Source organism: Stenella coeruleoalba, assembly GCF_951394435.1.
Source record: "Stenella coeruleoalba genome assembly, chromosome: 7".
NCBI classification, from domain to species: Eukaryota; Metazoa; Chordata; class Mammalia; order Artiodactyla; family Delphinidae; genus Stenella; species Stenella coeruleoalba.
In genome coordinates, this window is record NC_137153.1 from 95,808,537 (window position 1) to 95,834,616 (window position 26,080).

Sequence of the window (26,080 nt, forward strand, 5' to 3'; positions counted from 1 at the left end):
TCTCACAAGAGTATGTGAATTTCTTCACACCTTTGATAATTTGTTAATATTAAGCTGTAAATTTTTTTGCCAATTGAAGGTGTATGAAATAACATATTTTTAAAATTTCTTTTTCCTTAATTACTGATGAGTTGAGGACTTTCCTTTGTTTAGTTTTTTGGTATATTTATTAGTCATTCATAGTTTCTGCTTTGTGACTTGCCCATTTTTCTGTTGTGTTTGTTGTCTTTTTCTATTGATTTGTTGGAATTTGCCTTATTGGTTAAAAAAATTTTATCCCAGTCTTTTGTTATGTAGAAGTTTTAAATTTTGATGATGTCAAACTTGTAAATCTTTTCCTTTATGGCTCTTTTCTGTTCTTAGATTGCTAGATTTTTTAAAGGGGAATGTTGAATTTTTATCAAATGACCTTTTACTTTCTGTCTAAAGGAGTGATCATAATAATTTGTTAGTATAGTGCATAATTTTTTTTTAAAGGTAACAAACTTGTATTCCGAGGTAGGCACTTTTTTTTTTTTAACGTGACTTTATTTGGAAAAAATGTCTTTTTTAAAAAAATGTATTTATTTAATTTATTTATTTTTGGCTGTGTTGGGTCCTCATTGCTGCATGGGCTTTCGACAGTTGCCATGAGCGGGGACCACTCTTCGTTGTGGTGCGCAGGCTTCTCATTGTGGTGGCTTCTCTTGTGGAGCATGGGCTCTAGGAGCGTGGGCTCAGTTGTTGTGGCTCACAGGCTCTAGAGCGCAGGCTCAGTAGTTGTGGCGCACGAGCTTAGTTACTCCGCGGCATGTGGGATCTTCCCGGACCAGGGCTTGAACCCATGTCCCCTGCACTGGCAGGTGGACCCTTAACCACTGTGCCACCAGGGAAGCCCTATAATGAATGATTTTAATGAATTTCTAACTATTGAATCTTCCTTAAATTCTTTGGATAAAATCTACTTGGTTATGATATATTATTCTTTTGAAAAACTAGGTTTCAATTTATTATTGATGTATTTGTGCACTATACTCATAAGTTAGAATTATAATGTATCTTCTTCCTCTCTTTTTTCTTCCCTCCCTCCTTTCCCTCCTCCCTTCCTCCCTGACTCTTTCCCTTCCTCCTTCCCCTCTCCTTCTCTCTTCTTTCTTTTCTCTATAATTTTTTATGCTGCAGTTATATTGTTTATAGACTGATTAAAGTTTTTCTAAACTCTATAATGGTTATATAACATAAAAATGAGTAATCAAAAAATATTTGGTAAATGTTTTGCATAAATTTATCTGGGTCTAGCACCTTTCTTAGGATAGATAGATCTTGGATTACCCTCTAACTTTTGTCCGTAGTTATTTGTATGTTCAAGTTTCTACCTGTTCGTAAGGGAATTTTGCTAATATATCATTTTTTAGGAAAATTGTCCATTTCAACTATATCTTCACATTTATTAGATTAAATGCATGTTTTCTTATAATAAAAAAACTCTCTAAAATTATTTCCTTTTTTTTTTTTTTTGCTTCTAATATTCATTCCTTCCCCTCTTCCCTCCATTTTTCAGACTTGCTGAACAATGTTCTGTTTTATTGGTCTTTTCCAAGAAAAGCTTTGGGTTGGCTTTATTGATTGCCTATCTCTATCTGCCTGTTTTAGCATCTAATTAGTTTCTACTTTCATTTTTATAGTTTGCTTCTATTTCTCTGGCTGGGTTAAAAAAATTTTTTTTTCTTGTACTTTTTCCTTTAATAATTTCACTTACAGAAGAGTTGCCAGAGTAGGTCAAGGAACTTCTATATACTTTACTCAGAATCACCAACTACTGACATTTTGCCCCATTTATTTTATTTTTTTCCCAGCTTTATTGACATATAGTTGACAAAATTATATATATTTAAAGTGTGCAATGTGATGATTTGATATACAAATACATTGTGATTACCACAATCAAGTTAATTAGCACATTCATCACCTCACAGTTACCTTTTGTGTGTGTGTGCACGTGTGTGTGTGTGTATGTGTGGTGACAACACTTAAAAATCTATTCTCAGCAAATTTTAAGTATATAAGATATTATTATACAGTATTATTATTTTTTTGTTTGTTTGTTTTTGGGTTTTTTTTGCGGTACACGGGCCTCTCACTGTTGTGGCCTCTCCCGTTGCGGAGCACAGGCTCCGGACGCGCAGGCTCAGCGGCCATGGCTCACGGGCCCAGCCGCTCCGCGGCATGTGGGATCCTCCCGGACCGGGGCACGCACCCGTGTTCCCTGCATCGGCAGGCGGACTCTCAACCACTGCGCCACCAGGGAAGCCCTATACAGTATTATTAACTGCAGTCATTATGCTGTACATCAGATCCCAAGAACTTATTCATCTTATAACTAGAAGTTTGTACTTTACCACTTCTCTGGATGTTTTTGTCTGTGCATAGTATTTTTTCAGAACCACTTGAGTGTGAATTGGAGACATTTTGCCCAGTTACTTCTGATTACTTAAGTGTGTTAATTTTAAGAACCACATTATAGTTATCAAAATCAGGAAGTTTAACAGTGATACAATACTGTAATCAAAGCCACAATCCATATTTAGATTTCATCAGTTGTCCAAAAAGGTCTCTTATAGATGTTCTTTCTCACTTGGGGATATGATCTAGGAAATGCGTTGCATTTAGTTGTCTCTTTAATGTCATTTAATCTGGAACTTTCCATCAGCCTTTTTTGTGTGTGTTCCTTGACCTTGACATTGTTAAAATATAGGCTAGGTGTTTGTTGTTGTTGTTGTTGTTTTATGCCGTACGCGTGCCACTCACTGTTGTGCCCTCTCCCATTGCGGAGCACAGGCTCCGGACACGCAGGCTCAGCGGCCATGGCTCACGGGCCCAACCGCTCCGCGGCATGTGGGATCTCCCCGGACCGGGGCACTAACCCGTGTCCCCGGCATCGGCAGGTGGACTCTCAACCACTGCGCCACCAGGGAAGCCCTGTTGTTGTTTTTTTTCAGAATAATGCTCAATTTGAGTGTGTATAATTAAATTAGTTCAGGTTATACATTTTTGGTAGAAATACTATGGAAGTGATGATGTGGTCTTAGTGCATAATATCAGGAATCACCTGATATTGTTAGTTTACAGTGATGTCTGCAAGGTTTGTCCACTGTAAAGTTATTACTTCCCTCTGTAATTAATAAATAATTTGTTAGGAGACATTTGAGATGATGTAAATACCTGTTCCTCATCAGCCTTTCACCTCTGGGTTTATTTTGTTATTCTATTTCAAGCCTGTCATATTGAAATTTAGTTTATTTATTTCAGGCTTTATTTTCTTACGTACTTAAGATTATAAATTTTTCTTAATGTATCACTTTGACATATTAACCAGCATACTTACAGTAGGGTTGGGAATGAAAGGAGACAGTGGTTGGGGAGATTGTGTTTAATAATGTACTACTAGGAAACTGGCAATAAGATCCTGAACAGAGTATTTTAAAGTTGCCCAAGTCACCCATGTCTTAACAAAATATTTCCAGTGTTGATTTAAAGAACAAAAGATATGTTTTATGATGATCATGATTGTCACACTTATGAGTATGTTCTAGAAAATTATGAAATTAAGAAGTGTGTTTAGTGCCACTGGTACCTCAGGACTTGTTTAATATACAGTATCTCAGATGGCATATTTACTTTATCATTTCAGGAGCAGTGGCGGTGGCATGGAAGAATCCTCTGTCAAGCTGGTTTACTGCTATGCTCCACTGCTTTGGTGGAGGAATTTTATCTTGTGTACTCCTTGGGGAGCCTCCATTGAGGTTTCTTGCAAACAGCACTAATATATTACTGGCATCTTCAATCTGGTAAGCTGCCATTGTGGTGAACTATGAGACATTTAAAAAAATCTGTAAATTGTTAGTAAATGGAATTTTTTTCTTTAAAAAATATTTTATATTCTTAAAAGTTAATGCATGTGCAAAGGAAGGAACCCAAATAATGCCAAAGGTTTTAAGTGCAAAGTATGTCTCTTTCTCACCCTTCTCCCTTATCCTCTCCCAGAGGTAGGTATTGTTGTCTTATGTTTCTTTAGTGGAAGCATTTCAAATATGAAAGGGCATCAAATATTTGACCCCCAGCAGTTGATCTTGTGAACCTAACCTATACACACAGTTATACAACATGATAATCAAGAATGTGGCCAACTACACAAAAAGTCCAAGTGATCATGATATTTATGGTAATTGTTTTTGGTAATTGTCATACTCTTTGTTCGATTTTTCAGAGCCTTATGAAATTTAACATTAATTTTATTTTGAATTTAGTTTTGAAGTGAAAAAAAAATGTTAGTAGGAATTGCTTTGGATTCTTGCAAATTCAGCTTCAGTTATCTTTAAGAGGAATGATACATCAAGTTAAAGAAAAAAAGTGTAATACAAATCAGAGAGCTTTGTTATACCTAAAGCAAAAACCGTGCTTTTGATTAGAAACCATAGCAATGAAATACGTAACATTAGGAGCACTTGAAGTTAATTTTTATTGTGATGATTTTAAATGAATATGTAACCAGTCATAAAAGGGAATATTATAAATAGTAGTAGCAATGGGACACATAGTGGGAACTAGTGGCAGTAGAAACTATTAAGAGTAGAACAATAAATTTGATAGCTAATATTTATTGAGTTATTACCATATGTCAGCTAAATTCTTTATATTCGTTGTCATGTTTAATCACCAGAGTCCAATGAAGTAGCTATTATTATTTCCATTTGAAAAATGAGAAATCTGAGGCATAGAGGAACTTTGCTGAAATTTTCGTATTTAGTAAGTGATTGAGCTAGGATCCAAAACCAGGAAGTTTGACTTTGGAGCCTTGCCACTTAACAGCCACTGTCTCTCATTGATTTGTTTAACCATCCCTTAAAGTATATTCTTCCAGTTGCTATGTGTTTTAAAACACTTTCTCAAGGACTTTTATTTCTATAGCAATATTTTAAAAGGATATTAACATTTTGGAGAATTCTTTTTATGTGTGTAGATGCTTAAACTATATGAAAAGTAGGATATCCAGAATCTGACACTTTTCATCACTTCCACTTCTGCTCCTGTACACTAATTACCACTATTGCTTGGACAGTTGCAGTAGCTTCCTAAGTGTTCTAGCTGCTTCTTTCATTATCCCCCTGAGTCTTTTCTTCACATAGTAGATAAAGTGATTATTTTAAAATGTTGGAACATATTACTCCTATGCTCAATAGTTTCTTATCTTACTACGAGTAAAATTCAAAATTCTTAACGTAGCCTATAAGACCCTATAAAATCTTCCCCTTCCACTCTCTTTGTTGTAATGTCTTTCTCCTGTACGCCTGCTCAGTCTGTGCTAGCCACGTTGGCTTTGCCATTTCTTGAACACAAAGATGTTCTTCTGCCTCAGCGCCTTTGTGCTTGCTCTCTTTTCTCTGTGATGTTCTTTTCCCAGAAGGCTCATATTTTCTTTTCTTGGAGAGATCTTCTCTGAAAAAAACACCTCCTCTCCCATGACTATCACATCATACTTCTTTTTTTTCCCCTAGATTTATTACTGTATGATGTGTTGTCTGTTTATTTCTTCTCACGTTGGTTTGTCTCACTCCACTAGAATAACAGCCTATCAGAGAAGGGACTTTGTTTTGTTAACTGTGTGCCAAGTATTGTTCTAAGTTCAGTAAGTACATTGCTAAAGGAACGGACAGCTTGTGTTCTGTTATATGGGAGTTCTATAATTAGTAGCAAGAAATTACAGATCTTGGTTAGTGATACACTAAATGAAATAAAAGTACTTGTCTGTAAATATATACTTCCTTGGCTGAAACAAAAAGATATGTTAGAAATGGAAAATAAGAAATGCATTTTTATGTAGTGAATTAATAGTATAGTATTTAATTATTTGTTAACTTGAGATCTTTTATTATGCCCATTTTACGTAAGAGGAAATTGAGGCCTGAAGAGTTGGTAAATGACAGGGTCTGGATTTCAACTTAGCATGATCTTAACCAAGAAGACTTTTCATTATGAACAATATGTGTTTTTTAAAAGTTTTAATTAATATTGAGTAGGTACAAAGGAACATTTATAAAAATATGCAGAGTATAAAGAATTATGATATAATAAAAACTTGTATATCCATCATTTAGATTAAGAAAAGAATTGCCACTTACAAAAATATTTTATTAAAAGATGATGACCTGCTTTCTGAGATTTCCTGGGTCTTTTCCCCTTCCCCAGTTTGGTCTGGACCTTCCCCTTCTTTTGTTCTATCCTGCTCAGTTTTGATTCTACATCAGCAGTTTCTTCTTATTATTGGACTTGTTCTAGAAGGGAGCCTGGGTGGATCAGTTTTCAGAGTTCACAGGGACTACATTGGTCCAACCCCTTCAGACGTTATCATGGACCCTTTGTCTCACCTGGTATTGGAAGTGTAAGAATCCTTCCAGTTTCAGCTGTTGTTGTTGTTTTCCAGATTGGCCTGCTGTGCCTTCTAGTGAATTCCCATTAGCTATTTTGAAGCTGTTTTGTTCTTAGGTCCATTAGTTGCCACCTTGCTGCTTTCTTCTTCCTGCCAAGCAGTTTAGTTCTATGTATGTTGGTGATTTGCCTTTACCCATTTGCATTTTGGGATTTAAAGGGATACCTTGTCACATAGTTTTGTTGTAAGTGCTATGGATGGGATTTTGGCTTTGCTATCTAGTTGCCCTGTTTTTATGAGGGGATTTGAAGAGATCAAAATCTAGGCAACTACTGCTGCCACCATCTTCCCAGAACAGTTGCCGTTAGTTTTGATGTCCCCATGTGACCCTCCACCCTCAGCCCGATCCCATCTTCTCTCTTCCTTACTCATAGGTAACAATTACCCTTAATTTTGTACCTTTCATTCCTTTAGTTTTCTATGCAGTTGTGACATATATTTTTCTAAATAATATAGTTTTTGAAAATTTTATAAATGGAATCATATGTATGTATTTTTCAGTGACTTGCTTTTTTTGTTCAGCCTCTGTTCCTGAGATTCAGTCTATTGTGTATGCTTGTAATTTATTACTTTTCACTTCTGTATAGCTTATCAGAATGAATTGTCATCGTATATTCATCCATTTCTCTGTTGACATAGAGTTGTTTCTAGTATTTTTTCTGTTACAGTATTGCTAAGAACATGATGTACATGGGTAAGATTTTCTCTTGATATAGCTTAAGAGTAGATTTACTGAGTTATAGGGAAAGTGATTTATTTTATTTTATTTTATTTTTTATTTTTTTTGCGGTACGCGGGCCTCTCACTGCTGTGGCCTCTCCCGTTGCAGAGCACAGGCTCCAGATGCGCAGGCTCAGCGGCCATGGCTCATGGGCCCAGCCGCTCCGCGGCATGTGGGATCTTCCCGGACCGGGGCACGAACCCGTGTCCCCTGCATCGGCAGGCAGACTCTCAACCACTGTGCAACCAGGGAAGCCCCAGGGAAAGTGATTTTTAAGCTCTACTAGATAATGAGAAATCATTTCCCAAAATGGTTGTAATAATTTACATCTCCACTGTATTGCACTTAATCTAAGAACTGGACTTTACCAATAACTTATATATATACTTATATTTCTCTCGCAAATCCCATCTCTCTGCACTTTTTCCACAGTTAACCTCTACCCTGTGTTTATCTTTGTGTTTGTATTTTTTAAAAAGGTGTATATTTTATATATGAATATATAAACAATAGATTTTTTTAGTTTTATTTGTTTTTGGCCCTATTTTAAAATGGGGTATTATGCTCTGTATAGTTCTCTAGGACTTTTTTTCATTCAACATTATGTTACTAAGATTCATCTGTGTTTTGCTAGTAGCTACAGTACATTCATTCCTTCTCACTGTTGTAGAATCTATTAATATTAATAACTGTATTTTATTTATTCTTCTGATGAGCATTTTTATTGATTCTAGTTGTTGGGCATTACAAAACAACAAGAGCAGCCACTGATGTAGTACAGACACTTTTCTAAGTGCTTTACATTTATTATCTCATTTAACCTCACAAGAAACTGGTGAGGTAGGCTCTCTATTATTTTCATTTAATAAATGGGGAATCTGAGGCAAGAAGGGTTAAATAACTTGCCCAAGGAATCACAGGTATCTAGTAGCTGGAGCCAGCATTCAAACCTAGACTACCTAGTGCTTTAGTCTGCACTTATACAGTGTATTGTTTTGGACTTGGGAAATACTGGCATTGTCTTTGTGCTCACAGACCCTTAAATATAAAAAATGATGCTTGCTTAAAGGCATAGTATATTTTACTGTTTTCTTTTTCAAGGTTTTAATGTTGAGAACAAATGTGTAATCTTTGCTTCATTTGATTTTAATTTGGGAAATTAAAATGATGTTTGTAATGTACTTTAAACTCTAGCAAGCTAAAGTAAGGGAGTATGTGAATGTACTTATTGGCAAGGTCATCTTTAGTACAGTAGCTCATAGTGCTCACATTTGGAGATTAGCACCATCTACTGGCAAAGGGAAACAATAACTTGGTATGTCCTAGTATGTTTAATAGTTTGGAAGACAGTGTACCCTTTCATAGGATTTTTTTTTTGAAAACTGTTTCTGGGGGGGAATAAATATTTTATAATTTCTCTGTGTATTGATTTTTATGCCCCATTTTGTTTTCCTTTAACTTCCAAGTATCAGTTATATATTGCACATTTGCATAACTGAGACTGCATTTTTATGAGGAAGAGTACAACAAAAGGTATAGTTTTATAGGTCTGTCATTCTGTAATAGTCTTTTTCAAAGCATATACATAAAATTATTAATTTGTTAGAGTAGTAAGAGCAAGAGCAAAGCTCTTGTATTGGACTAATATGAACTGTATTTAACTTACTGTTCTGTTTTGGCCGAGTTAAGTCATACTGTTTTGGTAGTCAGAGGAGGAAAATTAAGGAAGGGTGAAAACAGTTCTCAGAGACTAACCGTGGGAAGCTCAGCTCTTGGTATTAACCTAAATTCTAATTTCGTCTTTCCTACTTAAACTGGGTTAGCTTTCATTTGTCAGTGAACTCGCATCCTGCTTGTATCCTGTTTTATTTTATTTTATTTTTAACATCTTTATTGGAGTATAATTGATTTACAATGTTGTGTTAGTTGCTGCTGTATGACAAAGTGAATCAGCTGTACGTATACATATATCCCCATATCGCCTCACTCTTGCATCTTCCTCCCACCCTCCCTATCGGACCCCTCTAGGTGGTCACAAAGCACCAAGCTGATCTCCCTGTGCTATGCGGCTGCTTCCCACAGGCTATCTCTTTTACATTTGGTAGTGCATATATGTCAGTGCTACTCTCTCACTTCGTCCCAGCTTACCCTAACCACTCGCCATGTCCTCAAGTCCATTCTCTATGTCTGCGTCTTTATTCTTGTCCTGCCCCCAGGTTCTTCAGAACCATTTTTTTTTAGATTCCATATATATGTGTAAGCATATGGTATTTGTTTTTCTCTTTCTGACTTACTTCACTCTATATGACAGACTCCAGGTCCATCCACCTCACTACAAATACCTCAATTTCGCTTCTTTTTATGGCTGAGTAATATTCTATTTATATATTGCCACATCTTCTTTATCCATTTATCTGTTGATGGGCACGTAGATTGCTTCCATGTCCTGGCTGTTGTAAAAAGTGCTGCAGTGAACGTTGTGGTACGTGTCTCTTTTTGAATTATGGTTTTCTCAAGGTATATGCCCAGTAGTAGGATTGCTGGGTTGTATGGTAGTTCTATTTTTAGTTTCTTAAGGAACCTGCATACTGTTCTCCATAGTGGCTGTATCAATTTACATTCCCACCAACAGTGCAAGAGGGTTCCCTTTTCTCCACACCCTCTCCAGCATTTATTGTTTGTAGATTTTTTGATGATGGCCATTCTGACAGGTGTGAGGTGATACCTCATTGTAGTTGTTTTTTTGTTTTTGTTTTTTAAAAATTAATTTTATTTATTTATTTTTGCTGTGTTGGGTCTTCGTTTCTGTGTGAGGGCTTTCTCCAGTTGTGGCAAGCGGGGGCCGCTCTTCATTGCGGTGCGCGGGCCTCTCACCATCGTGGCCTCTCTTGTTGCGGAGCACAGGCTCCAGACGCGCAGGCTCAGTAGTTGTGGCTCACGGGCCTAGTTGCTCCGTGGCATGTGGGATCCTCCCAGACCAGGGCTCGAACCCATGTCCCCTGCATTAGCAGGCAGATTCTCAACCACTGCGCCACCAGGGAAGCCCCTCATTGTAGTTTTGATTTGCATTTCTCTAATGATTAGTGATGTTGAGCATCATTTCATGTGTTTGTTGGCAATCTGTATATCATCTTTGGAGAAATGTCTATTTAGGTCTTCTGCCCATTTTTGGGTTGGGTTGCTTGTTGTTTTTTTCTTTAAACTTTATTTTTATTTATTATTATTTTTTTTTTGCGGTACGCGGCCCTCTCACTGCTGTGGCCTCTCCCGTTGCAGAGCACAGGCTCCGGACGCGCAGGCTCAGCGGCCATGGCTCATGGGCCCAACCGCTCTGCGGCATGTGAGATCTTCCTGGACCGGGGCACGAACCCATGTCCCCTGCATCGACAGGCGGACTCTCAACCACTGCGCCACCGGGGAAGCCCCAGGTTGCTTGTTTTTTTTGATATTGAGCTGCATGAGCTGCTTGTAAATTTTGGAGATTAATCCTTTGTCAGTTGCTTCATTTGCAAATATTTTTTCCCATTCTGAGGGTTGTCTTTTCATCTTGTTTATGTTTTCCTTTTCTGTGCAAAAGCTTTTAAGTTTCATTAGGTCCCATTTGTTTATTTTTGTTTTTATTTCCATTTTTCTAGGAGGTGGGCCAAAAAAGGATCTTGCTGTGATTTATGTCATAGAGTGTTCTGCCTATGTTTTCCTCTCAGAGTTTTTTAGTGTCTGGCCTTACATTTAGGTCTTGAATCCATTTTGAGTTTATTTTTGTGTATGGTGTTAGGGGGTGTTCTAATTTCATTCTCTTACATATAGCTGTCCAGTTTTCCCAGCACCACTTATTGAAGAGATTGTCTTTTTTCCATTGTATATTCTTGCCTCCTGTATCAAAGATAAGGTAACCATATGTGCATGGGTTTATCTCTGGGCTTTCTGTCCTGTTCCATTGATCTATATTTTTGTTTTTATGCCAGTACCATTACTGAAGGTACTGTAGGTTTGTAGTATACTCTGAAGTCAGGGAGCCTGATTCCTCCAGCTCCGTTTTTCTTTCTCAACACTGCTTTGGCTATTCAGGGTCTTTTGTGTTTCCATACAAATTGTGAAGTTTTTTGTTATAGTTCTGTAAAAAATGCCATTAGTAGTTTGATAGGGATTGCATTGAATCTGTAGATTGCTTTGGGTAGTAGAGTCATTTTCACAATGTTGATTCTTCCATTCCAAGAACATGGTATGTCTCTCCATCTGTTTCTTTCATCAGTGTCTTATAGTTTCTATATACAGGTTTTTTTGTCTCCTTAGGTAGGTTTATTCCTAGGTATTTTGTTCTTTTTATTGCAGCAGTAAATGGGAGTGTTTCCTTAATTTCAATTTCAGATTTTTTGTCATTAGTGTATAGGAATGCAAGAGATTTCTGTGCATTAATTTTGTATCCTGCTACTTTACGAACTTCATTGGTTAGCTCTAGTAGTTTTCTGGTGGTATCATTATGATTCTGTATGTATAGTATCATGTCATCTGCAAACAGTGACAGTTTTACTTCTTCTTTTCCGATTTGGATTCCTTTTATTTCTTTTTCTTCTCTGATTGCTGTGGCTAAAACTTCCAAAACGATGTTGAATAATAGTGGTGAGAGTGGGCAACGTTGTCTTGTTCCTGGTCTTAGTGGAAATGGTTTTAGTTTTTCACCATTGAGATCCATGTTGGCTGTGGGTTTGTCATATATGGCCTTCATTATGTTGAGGTAAGTTCCCTCTATGCCTACCTTCTGGAGGGTTTTTATCATAAATGGGTGTTGAATTTTGTTGAAAGCTTTTTCTGCATCTGTTGAGATGATCATATGGTTTTTCTCCTGCAGTTTGTTAATATGGTGTATCATGTTGATTGATTTGCCTATATTGAAGAATCCTTGCATTCCTGGGATAAACCCCACTTGATCATGGTGTATGATCCTTTTACTGTGCTGTTGGATTCTGATTGCTAGTTTTTTGTTGAGGATTTTTGCATCTATGTTCATCAGTGATATTGGCCTGTAGTTTTCTTCCTTTGTGACATCTTTGGTTTTGGTATCAGGTGATGGTGGCCTTGTAGAATGAGTTTGGGAGTGTTCCTCCATCTGCAATATTTTGGAAGAGTTTGAGCAGGATAGGTGTTAGCTCTTCTCTAAATGTTTGATAGAATCTGCCTGTGAAGCCATCTGGTCCTGGGCTTTTGTTTGTTGGAAGATTTTTAATCACAGTTTCAATTTCAGTGCTTGTGATTGGTCTCTTTATATTTTCTATTTCTTCCTGGTTCAGTCTCGGAAGGTTGTGCTTTTCCAAGAGTTTGTCCATTTCTTCCAGGTTGTCCATTTTATTGGCATACAGTTGCTTGTAGTAACCTCTCATGGTCCTTTGTATTTCTGCAGTGTCAGTTGTTACTTCTCCTTTTTCATGTGTAATTTTGTTGATTTGAGTCTTTTCCCTTTTTTCTTGAAGAGTCTGGCTAATAGTTTATCAATTTTATCTTCTCAAAGAACCAGCTTTCACTTTTACTGATCTTTGCTCTTATGTCCTTCATTTCTTTTTTATTTATTTCTGATCTCATTTTTATGATATCTTTCCTTCTGCTAACTTTGTTTTTTTGGTTTTTTTGTTCTTCTTGCTCTAATTGCTTTAGGTGTAAGGTTAGGTTGTTTATTTAAGATGTTTCTTGCTTCTTGAGGTAGGATTGTATTGCTCTAAGCTCCCTCTTAGAACTGCTTTTGCTGCATCCCATAGATTTTGGGTTGTTGTGTTTTCATTGTCGTTTGTTTTTAGGTTTTTTTTGATTTCCTCTGATTTCTTCAGTGATCTCTTGGTTATTTAGTAGTGTATTGTTTAGCATCCATGTGTTTTTATTTTTTTACAGGATTTTTCCTGTAATTGTTATCTAGTCTCATAGCGTTGTGGTCAGAAAAGATACTTAATATGATTTCAGTTTTCATAAGTTTACCAAGGCTTAATTTGTGACCCAAGATATGATCTATCCTGGAGAATGTTCCATGAGCACTTGAGAAGAAAGCGTATTCTGTTGTTTTTGGATGGAATGTCCTTTAAATATCAATTAAGTCCATCTTGTTTAATGTGTCATTTAAAGCTTGCATTTCCTTATTTATTTTCATTTTGGGTGATCTGTCCATTGGTGAAAGTGGGGTGTTAAAGTCCCCTACTATGATTGTGCTACTGTCGATTTCCCCTTTTGTGGCTGTTAGCATTTCCCTTATGTATTGAGCTGCTCCTGTTCTGGGTTCATACGCATTTACAATTGTTATATCTTCTTCTTGGATTCATCCCTTGATCGTTATGTAGTGTCCTTCTTTGTCTGTTTTAATAGTCTTTATTTTAAAGTCTATTTTATCTGATACGAATATCGTTACTCCAGCTTTCTTTTGATTTCCATTTGCATGGAATATCTTTTTCCATCCCCTCACTTTCAGTCTGTATGTGTCCCTAGGTCTGAAGTGGGTCTTTTGTAGACAGCATATATATGCGTCTTGTTTCAGTATCCATTCAGCCAGTCTGTGTCTTGTTTGGAGCATTTAATCCATGTACATTTAAGGTAATTATCTATGTGTGTTCCTATTACCATTTTCTTAAATGTTTTGGGTTTGATATTGTAGGTCTTTTCCGTCTCTTGTGTTTTCTGCCTAGAGAAGTTCCTTTAGCATTTGCTGTAAAGCTGGTTTGGTGGTACTTAATTCTGTTAGCTTTTGCTTGTCTGTAAAGTTTTTAACTTCTCCATTGAATCTGAATGAGATTCTTGCCTGGTAGAGTAATCTTGGTTTTAGGTTTTTCCCTTTCATCACTTTAAATATGTCCTGCCGCTCCCTTCTGGCTTGGAGAGTTTCTGCTGAAAGATCAGCTGTTAACCTTATGGGGATTCCCGTGTATGGTTTTTGTTGTTTTTCCCTTGCTGCTTTTAATATTTTTTTTTGTATTTAATTTTTGATAGTTTGATTAATATGTGTTTTGGCGTCTTTCTCCTTGGATTTATCCTTTCTGCGTTTCCTGGACTTGATTGACTATTTCCTTTCCTATATTAGGGAAGTTTTCAACTATAATCTCTTGAAATATTTTCTCAGACCCTTTCTTTTTCTCTTCTTCTTCTGGGAGCCCTATAATTTGAATGTTGGTGCGTTTAATGTTGTCCCAGAGGTCTCTGAGACTGTCCTCAATTCTTTTCATTCTTTTTTCTTTATTCTGCTCTGTGGTAGTTATTTCCACTATTTTATCTTCTAGGTCACTTATCCGTTCTTCTGTGTCAGTTATTCTGCTATTGATTCCTTCTAGAGAATTTTAAATTTCATTTATTGTGTTGTTCATCCCTGTTTGTTTGCTCTTTAGTTCTTCTAGTTTCTTGTTAAACGTTTCTTGTATTTTTTCCATTCTATTTCCAAGATTTTGGATCATGTTTACTACCGTTACTCTGAATTCTTTTTCAGGTAGACTGCCTATTTCCTCTTCATTTGTTTGGTCTGGTGGGTTTTTACTTTGCTCCTTCATCTGCTGAGTATTTCTCTGTCTTCTCATTTTGCTTAACTTACTGTGTTTAGGGTCTCCGTTTAGCAGGCTGCGTGTTTGTAGTTGCTGTTGTTTTTGGTGTCTGCCTCCAGTGGCTAAGGTTGGTTCAGTGGGTTGTGTAGGCTTCCTGGTGGAGGGGGCTGGTGCCTGTGTTCTGGTGGTTGTGGCTGGAGTTTGTGTTTCTTGTGTGTAAGACAATGTCCAGTGTTGTGTTTTGGGGTGTCTGTGAACTTACTTTGATCTTAGGCAGCCTCTGTGCTGATGGGTGGGGCTGTGTTCCTGTCTTGCTAGTTGTTTGGCATGGGGCGTCCAGCACTGGAGCTTGCTGGTTGTTGAGTAGAGCCAGGTCTTTGTGTTTAGGTGGAGATCTCTTGGAGAGCTTTTGCTGATTGTTATTACGTGGGGCTGGGAGGTCTCTGGTGGTCCAGTGTCCTAAACTTGGCTCTTCCACCTAAGAGGCTTAGGCCTCACACATGGCCGGAGCACCAAGACCCTAAAGCAAGCCTCCCACAGACCTTCCCGAGGGTACCTTGTTTACAAGAAAACGGCAGGAGGAAGAGGCATAGCTGGACTGCGCATTCTCTGTCAAATCACCAAGCTGAATTCCTGTATCCTGTTTTAGACTAACTTCTGTTATTTAGCACTCTTCCTTGTCATTTTTTTCTCTATGTTAATTACTTAGATTAAGTCACTTAGACTTAAAAATGTATGAGAAATAAATTGCCTTCTCGTTCCGTTTCATGTCTGATATGTTCTAGTCCTTCATTTTTGATATGTTTTCTTTAAGCACTTTTCAAGTTAAAAGTTCCATAGATGTTACAATTTTAGTTAAAGGTGAAATTATAATCTTTATAGGAGGGACATGATGATTTCTTAATGAGTGTTTGTTGAGTGAGTCATTGATGGAATTTTTAAAAGGTGACTTGTGTTATAGAGCAGGAATGGCTACTTAGGGCACCACTGGTCTGATCTGCTTACTTGTAAGTCTACTGAGCACAATAAATAGTTGTTCTTTTGCCCTGTGGCTATTTAACAATTGAAACAAGAACTGTTTTCTGTTTAAAATATTAGCATATTGTAGGTATACTTTAGAAATACAGTAAGTCCCCTACGTACAAACGAGTTCAGTTCTGAGAGCTCGTTCTTAAGTGGAACTTGTTTGTAAGTCCAACAAAGTTAGCCTAGGTACCTAACTAACAATTGGCTATGTAGTACGGTACTGTAATAGGTGTATAATACTTTTCCACAAATAATACATAAAAAACACACAAAAATAAAGAAAACATTTAAAATCTTACAGTACAGTACCTTGAAAAGTACAGCAGTACAGTACAACAGCTGGCATACAGGGGCTGGCATCAAGTGAACAGGGAAGAAACGTTACTGACTGGAAGAGGGAGAGGAGGTGGGAGATGGCAGAGCTGAAGGATCGTCAGCAACAGGAGACGGAGGGCAAGCCGCAATTCCACTCAGGCCTGACGTTGATAGCAGAGGTTCTGGTTCCTTGCTTGATTTAATTCTATCTACCCTCTTGAAAAAACGATCCAGTGGTGTCTGGGTAGTCGCTTTTTTTTTTTCTCATCGTAGATGACAGTGTAGCCCTGGATTGCATTCTGAATGGCTGCTGCAACCTTTGCGTACCGTTCTATATTCGGGTCCTGTGCCTCAAAAACTAACAGTGCCTCCTCAAATAAAGAAAATCCCCTTGCCATTTCCTGTATCATGAATCTCTTCAGTTCTTCGGTTACTTCTTCTTCCTCTTATCTCTTCGTGTTTTCTCTGGGCCTCCAATTGCATCAGGTCTTCAATACTAAACTCCTCGTGTTGCACAGCAAGGAGTACATTGAAGTCGTCCTCTTGCAGATCTAGCGCCAGCTATTCGCTGAGGGTCACTAAGTTGCTGAAGACCTCTTTGGACTCCTCATCCACCTTCTCAAATCCACGAAAATCATGAACAAACTGTGGGCAAAGGTTCTTCCAAACCCCAGTCGTGGTGATGGCCATAACCTCATGCCAATCAAAGTTGATATTTTTTATGACCTTGTAGATGTTACAGTCCTTCCAGAAATGTTGCAGGGTTGGGGTTGTTCCTGATCCGTCACTCGCCTTTACTGCCTGATGAAAAGTGTGATGTAAATAATATTTCTTGAAAGTTGGTATAACTCCCTGGTCCATAGGTTGGATGAGCAACATAGTATTTGGTGACAGATGCACTACTTTGAGGTTGAGATGAAAGTCATCCATGAATGGGGGGTGGCCCGGAGTAGCAAAAGAATGTTGAATGGGATGTCCTTTGCCAAGCAATATTTCTCTACCTCTGGGATAAGGTGCTAGAAAAACCAGTCCTGGAAAATGGCCTGTGTAACTCAGGCTTGGGGTTATTACTCTTCCACACAACAGGAAGAGAGCCTTTGGCTATGTGTTTAAGGATTCTTGGGTTCTCTGAATGATAAACTAAGAGAGGCTTCAGCTGCATATTGCCGGAAGCATTGCCACCAAACTACAGAGTTAGCCTATTCTTTGCTGCTTTATAGCCTGACATCAGCTTTTCCTCCTTACTGATGTAACTTCAGTCTGGCATCCTCTTCCAGTACAGTTCTGTCTCATCCACATTAAAAACCTGCTTGGGTAAATATGCACCTTCATCAATAATTTCTTGAAGTGTTTCAGGAAATTCTCGAGCGGCTACCGTATCTGCACTTGCTGCCTCGCCACTTAGTTTTACGTTGTGAAGGTTGGCTCTGCCTTAAACTGATGAAACCAGCCATGGCTGGCATTAAAAGGTGTGCCCTCTGATTCTTCGCCACGTTTCTTCTTCAAGTCTTCATAAAGGCTTTTAGCTTTCTCTTGAATCAGCATTAAGCTGAGCAGGACTCAGTGCTGATGTTGATCCTGCATCCGCACACTGAGAAGTTTCTCCATCTCCTCCATCACTTTTCCGTTCTTTTTCAATATTATTGTTGACATCACCGGCATAGCAGACTTCGTGTTAACATGATCTTGTCCTTGTTCTTTAGAATCGTGCCGATGGTTGAACGATTCGTGTTATAAGAACGAGCGACATCTACCATCTTTTCGCCTCACTCCACTCAATTATTTTACTTTTGTTTCCGTCCTTATCGCTTGGCTCTTCTTAGCAGTACCAGCTACATCACTGCTGCTTTTAACGCTTGCTCCCGGATATCCGGGGCTTGAAATAAAGATACTGTACTACTATACTCTATACAGTACTGTGCAGAAAAGTACACAGAACACAACCACCTGTAGAGGACGTATGCGTGTGATAATGTATGCCAGACATATGAACTAACTTATGTGATTGGACATGGGAACGCATGTTCACATCTTTGAAAGTTCGTGACTTGAAGGTTCAGATATAGGGGACTTATGTATCTGATTGATGCAATAAAGACTTATTTATTAGAAATAGCAGTAATTACAAATTTTAGACCATATGCCATAATGTCACATAGTTGAGTGTAAAAAGTCCAAGATTGGGACTTCCCTGGTGGTCCAGTGGTTAAGACTCCATGCTTCCACTGCAGGGGGCACAGGTTTTATCCCTAGTTGGAGAACTAAGATCCCGCATGCCCCGTGACACAGCCAAAAAAAAAAAAAGAAGTCCAAGATTGCTCTTGTGATAGTGTAGCCTTTTAACTCATGTTGAAGATAGTCTTGGTGTAGAGAATGAAAATGGGGTCGTGTGTATTATTTTTGTTTTGTTGTTTTTTTGTTTGAGTATTTTGAGCATTCATTACTGCTAAAGTGAAACCAAATCTCCCTGTCTTAATCTAATCTAGAGTGGATACCAAAATATTTTTATTTTATTTAAAAATACATTTAAAAATTGCTTAGGTGTAACTTTGTTTTTTTTCCCCTGGCACCTAGCCAACTTCCTGGAAATTTGTTCTATATTTAAAGAGAGACTTGTATAGAGGCTTTCAAAATGTTATATGAACATTAAAGATTTTATATAATACCAGTCATTTTTAAAAAGCTTTTACTACTTTTAGATAATTTATTCCTTTGTCTCAAACTCTTTAATTATCAGATGATTCTTTGATTTGATATATTTTGTGGTTTGCCTCCTGCTAATTTTTTAACTGTTAATAAATGATTTAACTCAGGCCTACTGTTTTTTTGTTAATAAATTTATTTATTTATTTTTGGCTGCATTGGGTCTTCATTGCTGTGCACGGGCTTTCTCTAGTTGTGGCGAGCAGTGGCTACTCTTCGTTGTGGTACGTGGGCTTCTCATTGTGGTGGCTTCTCTTGTTCCGGAGTGCAGCCTCTAGGCCCACGGGCTTCAGTAGTTGCGGCATGTGGGCTCAGTAGTTGTGGCTCATGGGCTTTACAGTGCAGGCTCAGTAGTTGTGGCACACGGGCTTAGTTTCTCCATGGCATGTGGGATCTTCCCAGACCAGGGCTCGAACCTGTGTCCCCTGCATTGGCAGGTGGATTCTTAACCACTGTGCCACCAGGGAAGTCCAGGGCTACTTTTTATTATGCTGAGTTTCAGGGGGTAACAAGATGAATGATTCCTGCCATCTAAGGACTGTTACAATTTGAATATTATAGCCTTTATATATTATAAAGAAAAATGTCTAAAGAGCTATGTTGAAGTATAGGAACCAGTTGTTTTAGTTGTACAGAACCATCAGAATTTAGTCTGAACTGAGAATATTAAATAAAACAAAACTCCCAAAGTCAATGTATATGGTAGTATTTAAATGTATCTTGAAGAATAGGAAGGAATTGGTAAATGGAGTTGAAGAAAGAGAGGGTGCTTCAGGCTGAACAAACCATTTCATCTTACATTGGGTCCCTGAAGCAGTGTTTTGGCAAACAGGATTTCATATTCCACGAATACTTTTAGGAATTCAGACTTTATGAGCCATGAATTACAATAAGGTTAACAACTTCTTTTAGCAGAGAGAGAGTACTTCTTTCTTGCAGTGTATTCTGTATCAAGATAAATGTTCTGCTTTAAGCACAAAATTGTCTGCCAGAGAGTATTTTAGGAATGGGGGGAAAAAGTGCTGTGTTTTCCAATCAACACTACTGTTAAATTGTTGAACAGGTGTTTAGAACAAAAGAGGCTTCAAAAAATAATTCACCTGAGGAGGAGTGAATTATTCTTAAACTAACATCACAATTGAATTGGTTAAAACTTAAACTTACTCAACTAAATTGAAGAACAAGCTTCATATTCTTTTAGCCATATGAAAATAAGTTTTTCCTTAACACGAGTGAATCTGTCTCCTTGAGAGCAATGACCTTTCTCTGTATAGGTTGCAGTTTATGCACAGAGGGGCACAGGTGAAGATGTAAGTGGGATTGAAATGGTGTCCCTTGCTCAGCTACTAAGGTCCCTTTTCTAATTCCTTTTCCAAAGACAAAGGCACCCTACCTAGAGAAGCCCAAAACCGGAAGTGATTATACACTTGCTTAATTTTGTTGGTGGATTCAGCACTTAGCTTCTAGACTAGTGTAGTCACAAATTAGGAACTCAGTGAATACTTTTTGCATTTATAGAGTACTCAGAAGTACAAAATTTATATTCCCCTTTGATTATGACTTTTTGGCAGATTATTTTATGTGCTTCATGTGATGTTAAAAAATTGACTTTGGGACTTCCCTGGTGGTCTAGTGGTTAAGATTCTGTGCTTCCACTGCAGGGGGCACGGGTTTGATCCGTGGTCAGAGAACTAAGATCCCACATGCTGCACGGAGTAGCCAAAAAAAAAAAAAAAAAAAATTGACTTTACCCAATCTGTGGTCTTCTTGCAGTCAAATTCCATGTTTATATGGATAATTCCATTTGTTGTGTTTTATCAAATTGTTATTGCTGATATTCTGGATTTTAATTTTTGTTCTTCTGATTCCACTCATGTATTAAAATATTTAAATTTTAATTTCAGGTATATTGTATTTTTTTGCCCCCGTGACCTTGTTTCCCAGGGATATTCATTCCTACCTGTTCAACTCTTGGCTGTGGGAATGAAGGAAGTGACCAGAACTTGGAAAATAGTAGGTGGAGTCACCCATGCTAATAGCTATTACAAAAATGGCTGGATAGTCATGATAGCTATTGGATGGGCCCGAGGTAATATTAACAATATGTGTTCATAAATATTCTGTTATTGGTGTACTACAACTACTGAACAATTCTCTAGTTAAATTAATGGGGACCACATACTTCAATAACAGTCTTTTTTGGAAGATGGAAGCCTTGTTTCTGTTGGCTGGTAAAGTTAATTCAAAACTGGCACTATTCACTAGTACTAGTCATCAGCCATTCTTTTGAGCCTGATTGTCTTAAAAATAGAATATTTATTATTGGTTTGATTAGAAGCCATAACCAGAGGGATTTGTAGTTAATGTGTAGCCACCACCATAAATAAAACAAGTTTACATAAGAAATTATGTGGCACGTGTAATTAAAAAACTTTGCTCTGTTTTTTTTTTCTCACTTTTTTCATCCTGAATAACCTGAAATAGTAAATGTGATTGATTATGGGTTCATGTTCACTCTGCATTACCTACCTTTATTGTATGTTGGAACTGAATAAATTTCTCAATCTGTTGTTATAGTGTACTGCCCCTAAAACTAAAATTAGGAAAGGAAGTGATAAAGCAGAGAAGTTTATTTTTTCAGGTCAGAAACAAACCTCTAGCCACATCTCTGTCTGAGGCCCCAATTTTAACCTTATTTGTAGTACAATAGACAGTTGCCATGAAAGAATTGTTATTGTCTCTGTATCATAAACGTACAAGACAACTTTTTTCTCCCTCCCAAGAATCATATTTTGGAGTTGATTTTGGAATTTTAAGTCAAAAGATAGAATTATGGCTTTATTTCATATATTTTCTCAAGAAAATTGGTTAAGTATTCTTGTTTTATCTTGTTCTTTTTAGGTGCAGGTGGTAGCATTATCACGAATTTTGAGCAGTTGGTAAAAGGCTGTTGGAAACCAGAAGCTGATGAATGGCTGAAGATGTCCTAGTGAGTTGGTATAGACTGTACTGAGACTTAGCCTTTTATCGTTAGATCTTACCAGTTTATTTAAAAACACATTTTGGGATCTCTAAATGTGGATGAAACAAACAAACAAATAAATAAAAGGGATAATGGGAAGAAAACCAGGAAACCTAAGTTTTTCAAGAAGTCTGCTCTCTTAAATGTAGCTTTTAAACTAAATATTGATTCCTTTTTCTGTGGGTTCCTCCTCTTAGAAAATAAAACCAAACAAAAACTCTTGGATTATTGTAGAACTGTGGGAAGAGTGTGTATTTATGGAGCAAGAACTACATAGGAAGAGAATTCTCTGGAATCAGTTGCAGGCTCTTGGCATTTTCATTAATTTTCACCCAGATTTCAAATTATTCATAGTTCCTGGTAGTAAAATGTCAAGGTTATGGTAACAGTCAATACGTTATCGTAAAGCCCTGTTAGTTGCTTTAAAAGTGAGAGGTGAATTTAACTATTGGGTTGGCCAAAAAGTGCCTTCGGTTTTTAAGTAAAAAAAAAGACACTTTTTTCATTTTTACCAAGAAGTTTATTGAACAATGTATTCACCCTTTTGTTCCACTACCTTATGCCATTTTTCAGGCAACTTCATAATTACATCTTCCCAAAACTTTTTATGTTTTTGAGCAAAGAACTGTTCCAGGTGCCTTTTACAGTCTTCCAGGGAATTGATTTTTTTTTCCATTAAAAGAATTTTATAAAGACTGAAGTAAATGGAAATTCGAAGGTGCAATGTCTGGTGAACATGGCAGATGAATCAGAACTTCCCAGCCAAGCTGTAACAGTTTTTGCCTGGTCATCAAAGAAACATGCGGTCTTGCGTTATCCTGATGGAAGATTATGCATTTTCTGTTGATTAATTCTGGACACTTTTCATCTAGTGCTGCTTTCATTTGGTCTAATTGGGAGCAGTACTTCTTGGAATTAATCTTTTGGTTTCCCGGAAGGAGCTCATAATAGAGGACTCCCTTCCAATCCCACCACATACACAACATCAGCCTCTTTGGATGCAGACTGGCCTGTGGTGTGGTTGGTGGTGGTTTATTTCACTTGCCCCACGATCTCTTCCGTTCCACATTATTGTACAGTATCCACTTTTCATCGCCCATCACAATATGTTTTAAAAATGGAACATTTTCATTATGTTTAGTAGAGAATTGCATGCGGAAATACGGTCAAAAAGATTTTTTTCACTTAACTCATGTGGAACCCAAACACCAAAGCAATTAACATAACCAAGCTGGTGCAAATGATTTTCAACACTTGATTTGGATATTTTGAGTATGTCGGCTATCTCCGGCATGGTATAATGTTGATTGTTCTCAGTTAATATTTCGATTTGGTCTCTATCAGCTTCAACTGGCCTGCCCAACCGTGGAGCATCATCCAGTGAGAAATCTCCAGCATGAAACTTCACGGTCCACTTTTGACATGTTCAGTCAGTCACAGCACCTTCTCCATACACTGCACAAATCTTTTTTTGTGTTTCAGCTGTGTTTTACCTTTCTTGAAATAATAAAGCATAATATGCCAAAAACGTTGCTTTTTTCCTTCCACCTTCAATGTTAAAATGGCTACACAAAAATTCACTAATTTTGATAAGTCTTTTTTTAACTGCACACTGATGTGACAGCTGTCACATACAATCTAACAAAATTGTTTCGAATAAAGTTAAAGACAATTAAGTGCTGCTAGAGCCATCTTGGAAGAAACTGAACAAACCTTTTGGCCAACGCAATACATATAAAAATAAGAAAAAGATTAGAGGAAATAACCCATTCTATGCTTGTACGATGCAGACTACCTTTTGCACCTATTTAAGAGAATCTAATCATTAGGTGTTCTCTAAAGACACTGACCCAATCTTAAATAAGTCACAAATATATCCCTGATGCACCTGAAAATGAAATAGAGAAATACAGTTACTATTCCCACAATTCAATAAGGAAAGCCTTAGGATTTAGTGGCCATAATAAGCAAGGTGAGGAAGTCTTCATGTGAAAATAAGCTCGTTAGAATGGATTAAAAATGAAGGTTGAGAAGCAGTATGAATGATGAAGTATATGTTTGAGTGAACCGGTAGATTTCAGGATGTTTACCTTGGAATGTACCCCTTAAAGCTTAAATGATGTAGTTTAGAAATAGAACAAAGGAGCTTTGATTGATAATAAGTTATAAATAAAGCATTGGTGTTATTCAGGGGAAATTTTTCTCATTTTGAGTATGTGCTTTGAAACGTCTTCCATGAAACATTTCTTGGGACTGTAAAACTGAAATCAGATTGTGATTCTCCTGTGTTCAGAACCTTGCAGTGACTCCCCAGATGGCCTGTGAGACCCTCCAAGATCTGTGTCTCTCCCGCATCTAATTTGCTCTGACTTCAGCTCTTACTGTTCTCTGCCTTGCTCACTGCACTCTGTCCTTGAGCAAGCCAGGTGTTGTCTGGTTTAAAACTAACTTCTCTCTCTGCCTAGAATCTTCTTCCTCAGGTGGCCAACTCCCTTATCTGCTTTGCTCAAAGGATTTTCTCAGAGCTTACCTTCTCAATGAGGACTACCCTGCTTAAAATTGCAACACTTCCCTCTATTTCTCCCACAGCATTTATCATATTTTATAATTTACTTATTCATTATGTTTATTTTTCTCTCCCTTTGGCTTTCCTCCATGCTTCAAAGAATACAAGAGGTGAAGTATAGGGATTTTGTCTTTTTTGATTGCTCTTATATCCTAAACACCTATCACATAGTAGACAGTAAATATTATGTGAATGAATGAATGATTAACAATTTGTCAAGTGAAATCATTGGGATCCATTATGATATTTTGTGTATGCATATATATATGTTTTCATATATTTATTACCAAATACTTTTGCATAGTGGAAAAAGCCTGTATGGTCTTAGAGAATACATACATTGTAATAAACAGGATGTTGGTAAAAATATGAATGTTAGAGGTGCTGGCGAGGTCTTAGAGGAATTGAGGAACATGATACTGGAAACTGGAAGAAAGGTGATTTAGTTGTATGGCTGCAGTTGTGTGGAAAGCATAATCTGTAAGCATTGAACTTGGATATTTAGTTGAGTTTCAGAAGCAAAGTGTTGGCAGTCTGAGCTGGTTTCTTCTTGCTTCTTACAGTGAAGTGTGAGAGGAGAGAGTTGAATTGAGGGAATAACTGCTAAACAAAGAAACCAAGACTTGAAGATTTGGGAAATTCTCAGCCTATACAGATTGCAAAAGATGATAAAATTAGGAGAGTGATTCTTAGGAAAAGCTTGCTGTGGAGAGCAAGTTAAGGGTGTGGCTGGACAACATTTGCTAGTGTTAAAAGAGATTAGGCGTGTGATTCATGGATCCATTCAGCTATTATAGCAGAAGCCTGGAATAGAGATGAGATTATCCAGGAAAGATCCGTGAAGGACCATCTTGACTGATGGCGTGGATCCCCTGTGTCATGCATAGGAAACCCAAAAGATTTTTGAAAGTGTTGTATCAGCAGAAACACTGCCAGGTTGGACTGAAAGGGACAGAGACAAGATGAAATAAAAGAAGTCAGACTCCCAAAATTCTACAGGTAGAAACAGGCTGATAAAATTTTTAGCTGTCGTATGTGCTACCATTCAGGGAAAAGGAAGAATGGCTTTAAGGTCGGACCTGCGGGCCTAGAAACCTGAGGCCAGACCCATAGACTGGAGTCACAGGTGCAAAAGCCAGAGCCATGAATGCAGAGATTAGAGCTGTAAACTCAGAGGATGGAGCCTCAGGCCACAGAAGATTATTCCTGGGTCTTGAAACCTAATGGAATTTGCCCTGCTGGATTTTGAAATTGCATAGGACTGTGATCACTTTCTTCCTTCCATTTTCTCTCTTTTGGCATGGGAGTGCTTATAGCTGCTACCTATGCTTATTCCACCATTGTATTTTGGAAGCAGATAGCTTATTTACTAGGTTCACAGGAAACTAATAAGTATAAGAATTTTCTGAATGCATTCTGATCTTTGTAATCAATCTCATTGACCTTTTCCTAAATCCCAGCCCTGCTCCAATCCCCTGCTTCAATTTATTGTTTACAGAATCCTTGCTCCTCAGATTCATTGCTTCTGAATTTATGCTCTAAGAGAACACAATCCAGAGTAGAATATGTGTATGCTAAGATGCCCATGATGAGGCACTATGGTTCAGAAACCAAACTATTAGAAACAGAGTAGCAAAAGGACATTAAGACAATGTCTTAATGGAATTAACTGTTTATTTTTTATCTCATCCTTTTAAAAGTCAGTTTGGTGTACATTTTTGATACAGTTGTACATGTACATAATTTATAAATTAAT

The 26,080-nt window shown here is 37.5% G+C and overlaps 1 protein-coding gene across 4 annotated transcripts in view; it reads left to right on the forward strand.

Moving 5' to 3' along the window:
- The window catches only part of TMEM38B (transmembrane protein 38B), a 69,987-nt gene that overhangs the window by 17,254 nt on the left and 26,653 nt on the right, over nucleotides 1-26,080 (forward strand). For all 4 annotated transcript variants that reach the window (XM_079927077.1, XM_079927080.1, XM_079927079.1 and 1 more), the window contains exons 2-4: nucleotides 3,671-3,827; nucleotides 20,641-20,825; nucleotides 21,638-21,725. In XM_079927077.1, the coding sequence (XP_079783203.1) occupies nucleotides 3,671-3,827; nucleotides 20,641-20,825; nucleotides 21,638-21,725 (430 nt within the window). The remainder of the gene's footprint in view (nucleotides 1-3,670; nucleotides 3,828-20,640; nucleotides 20,826-21,637; nucleotides 21,726-26,080) is intronic.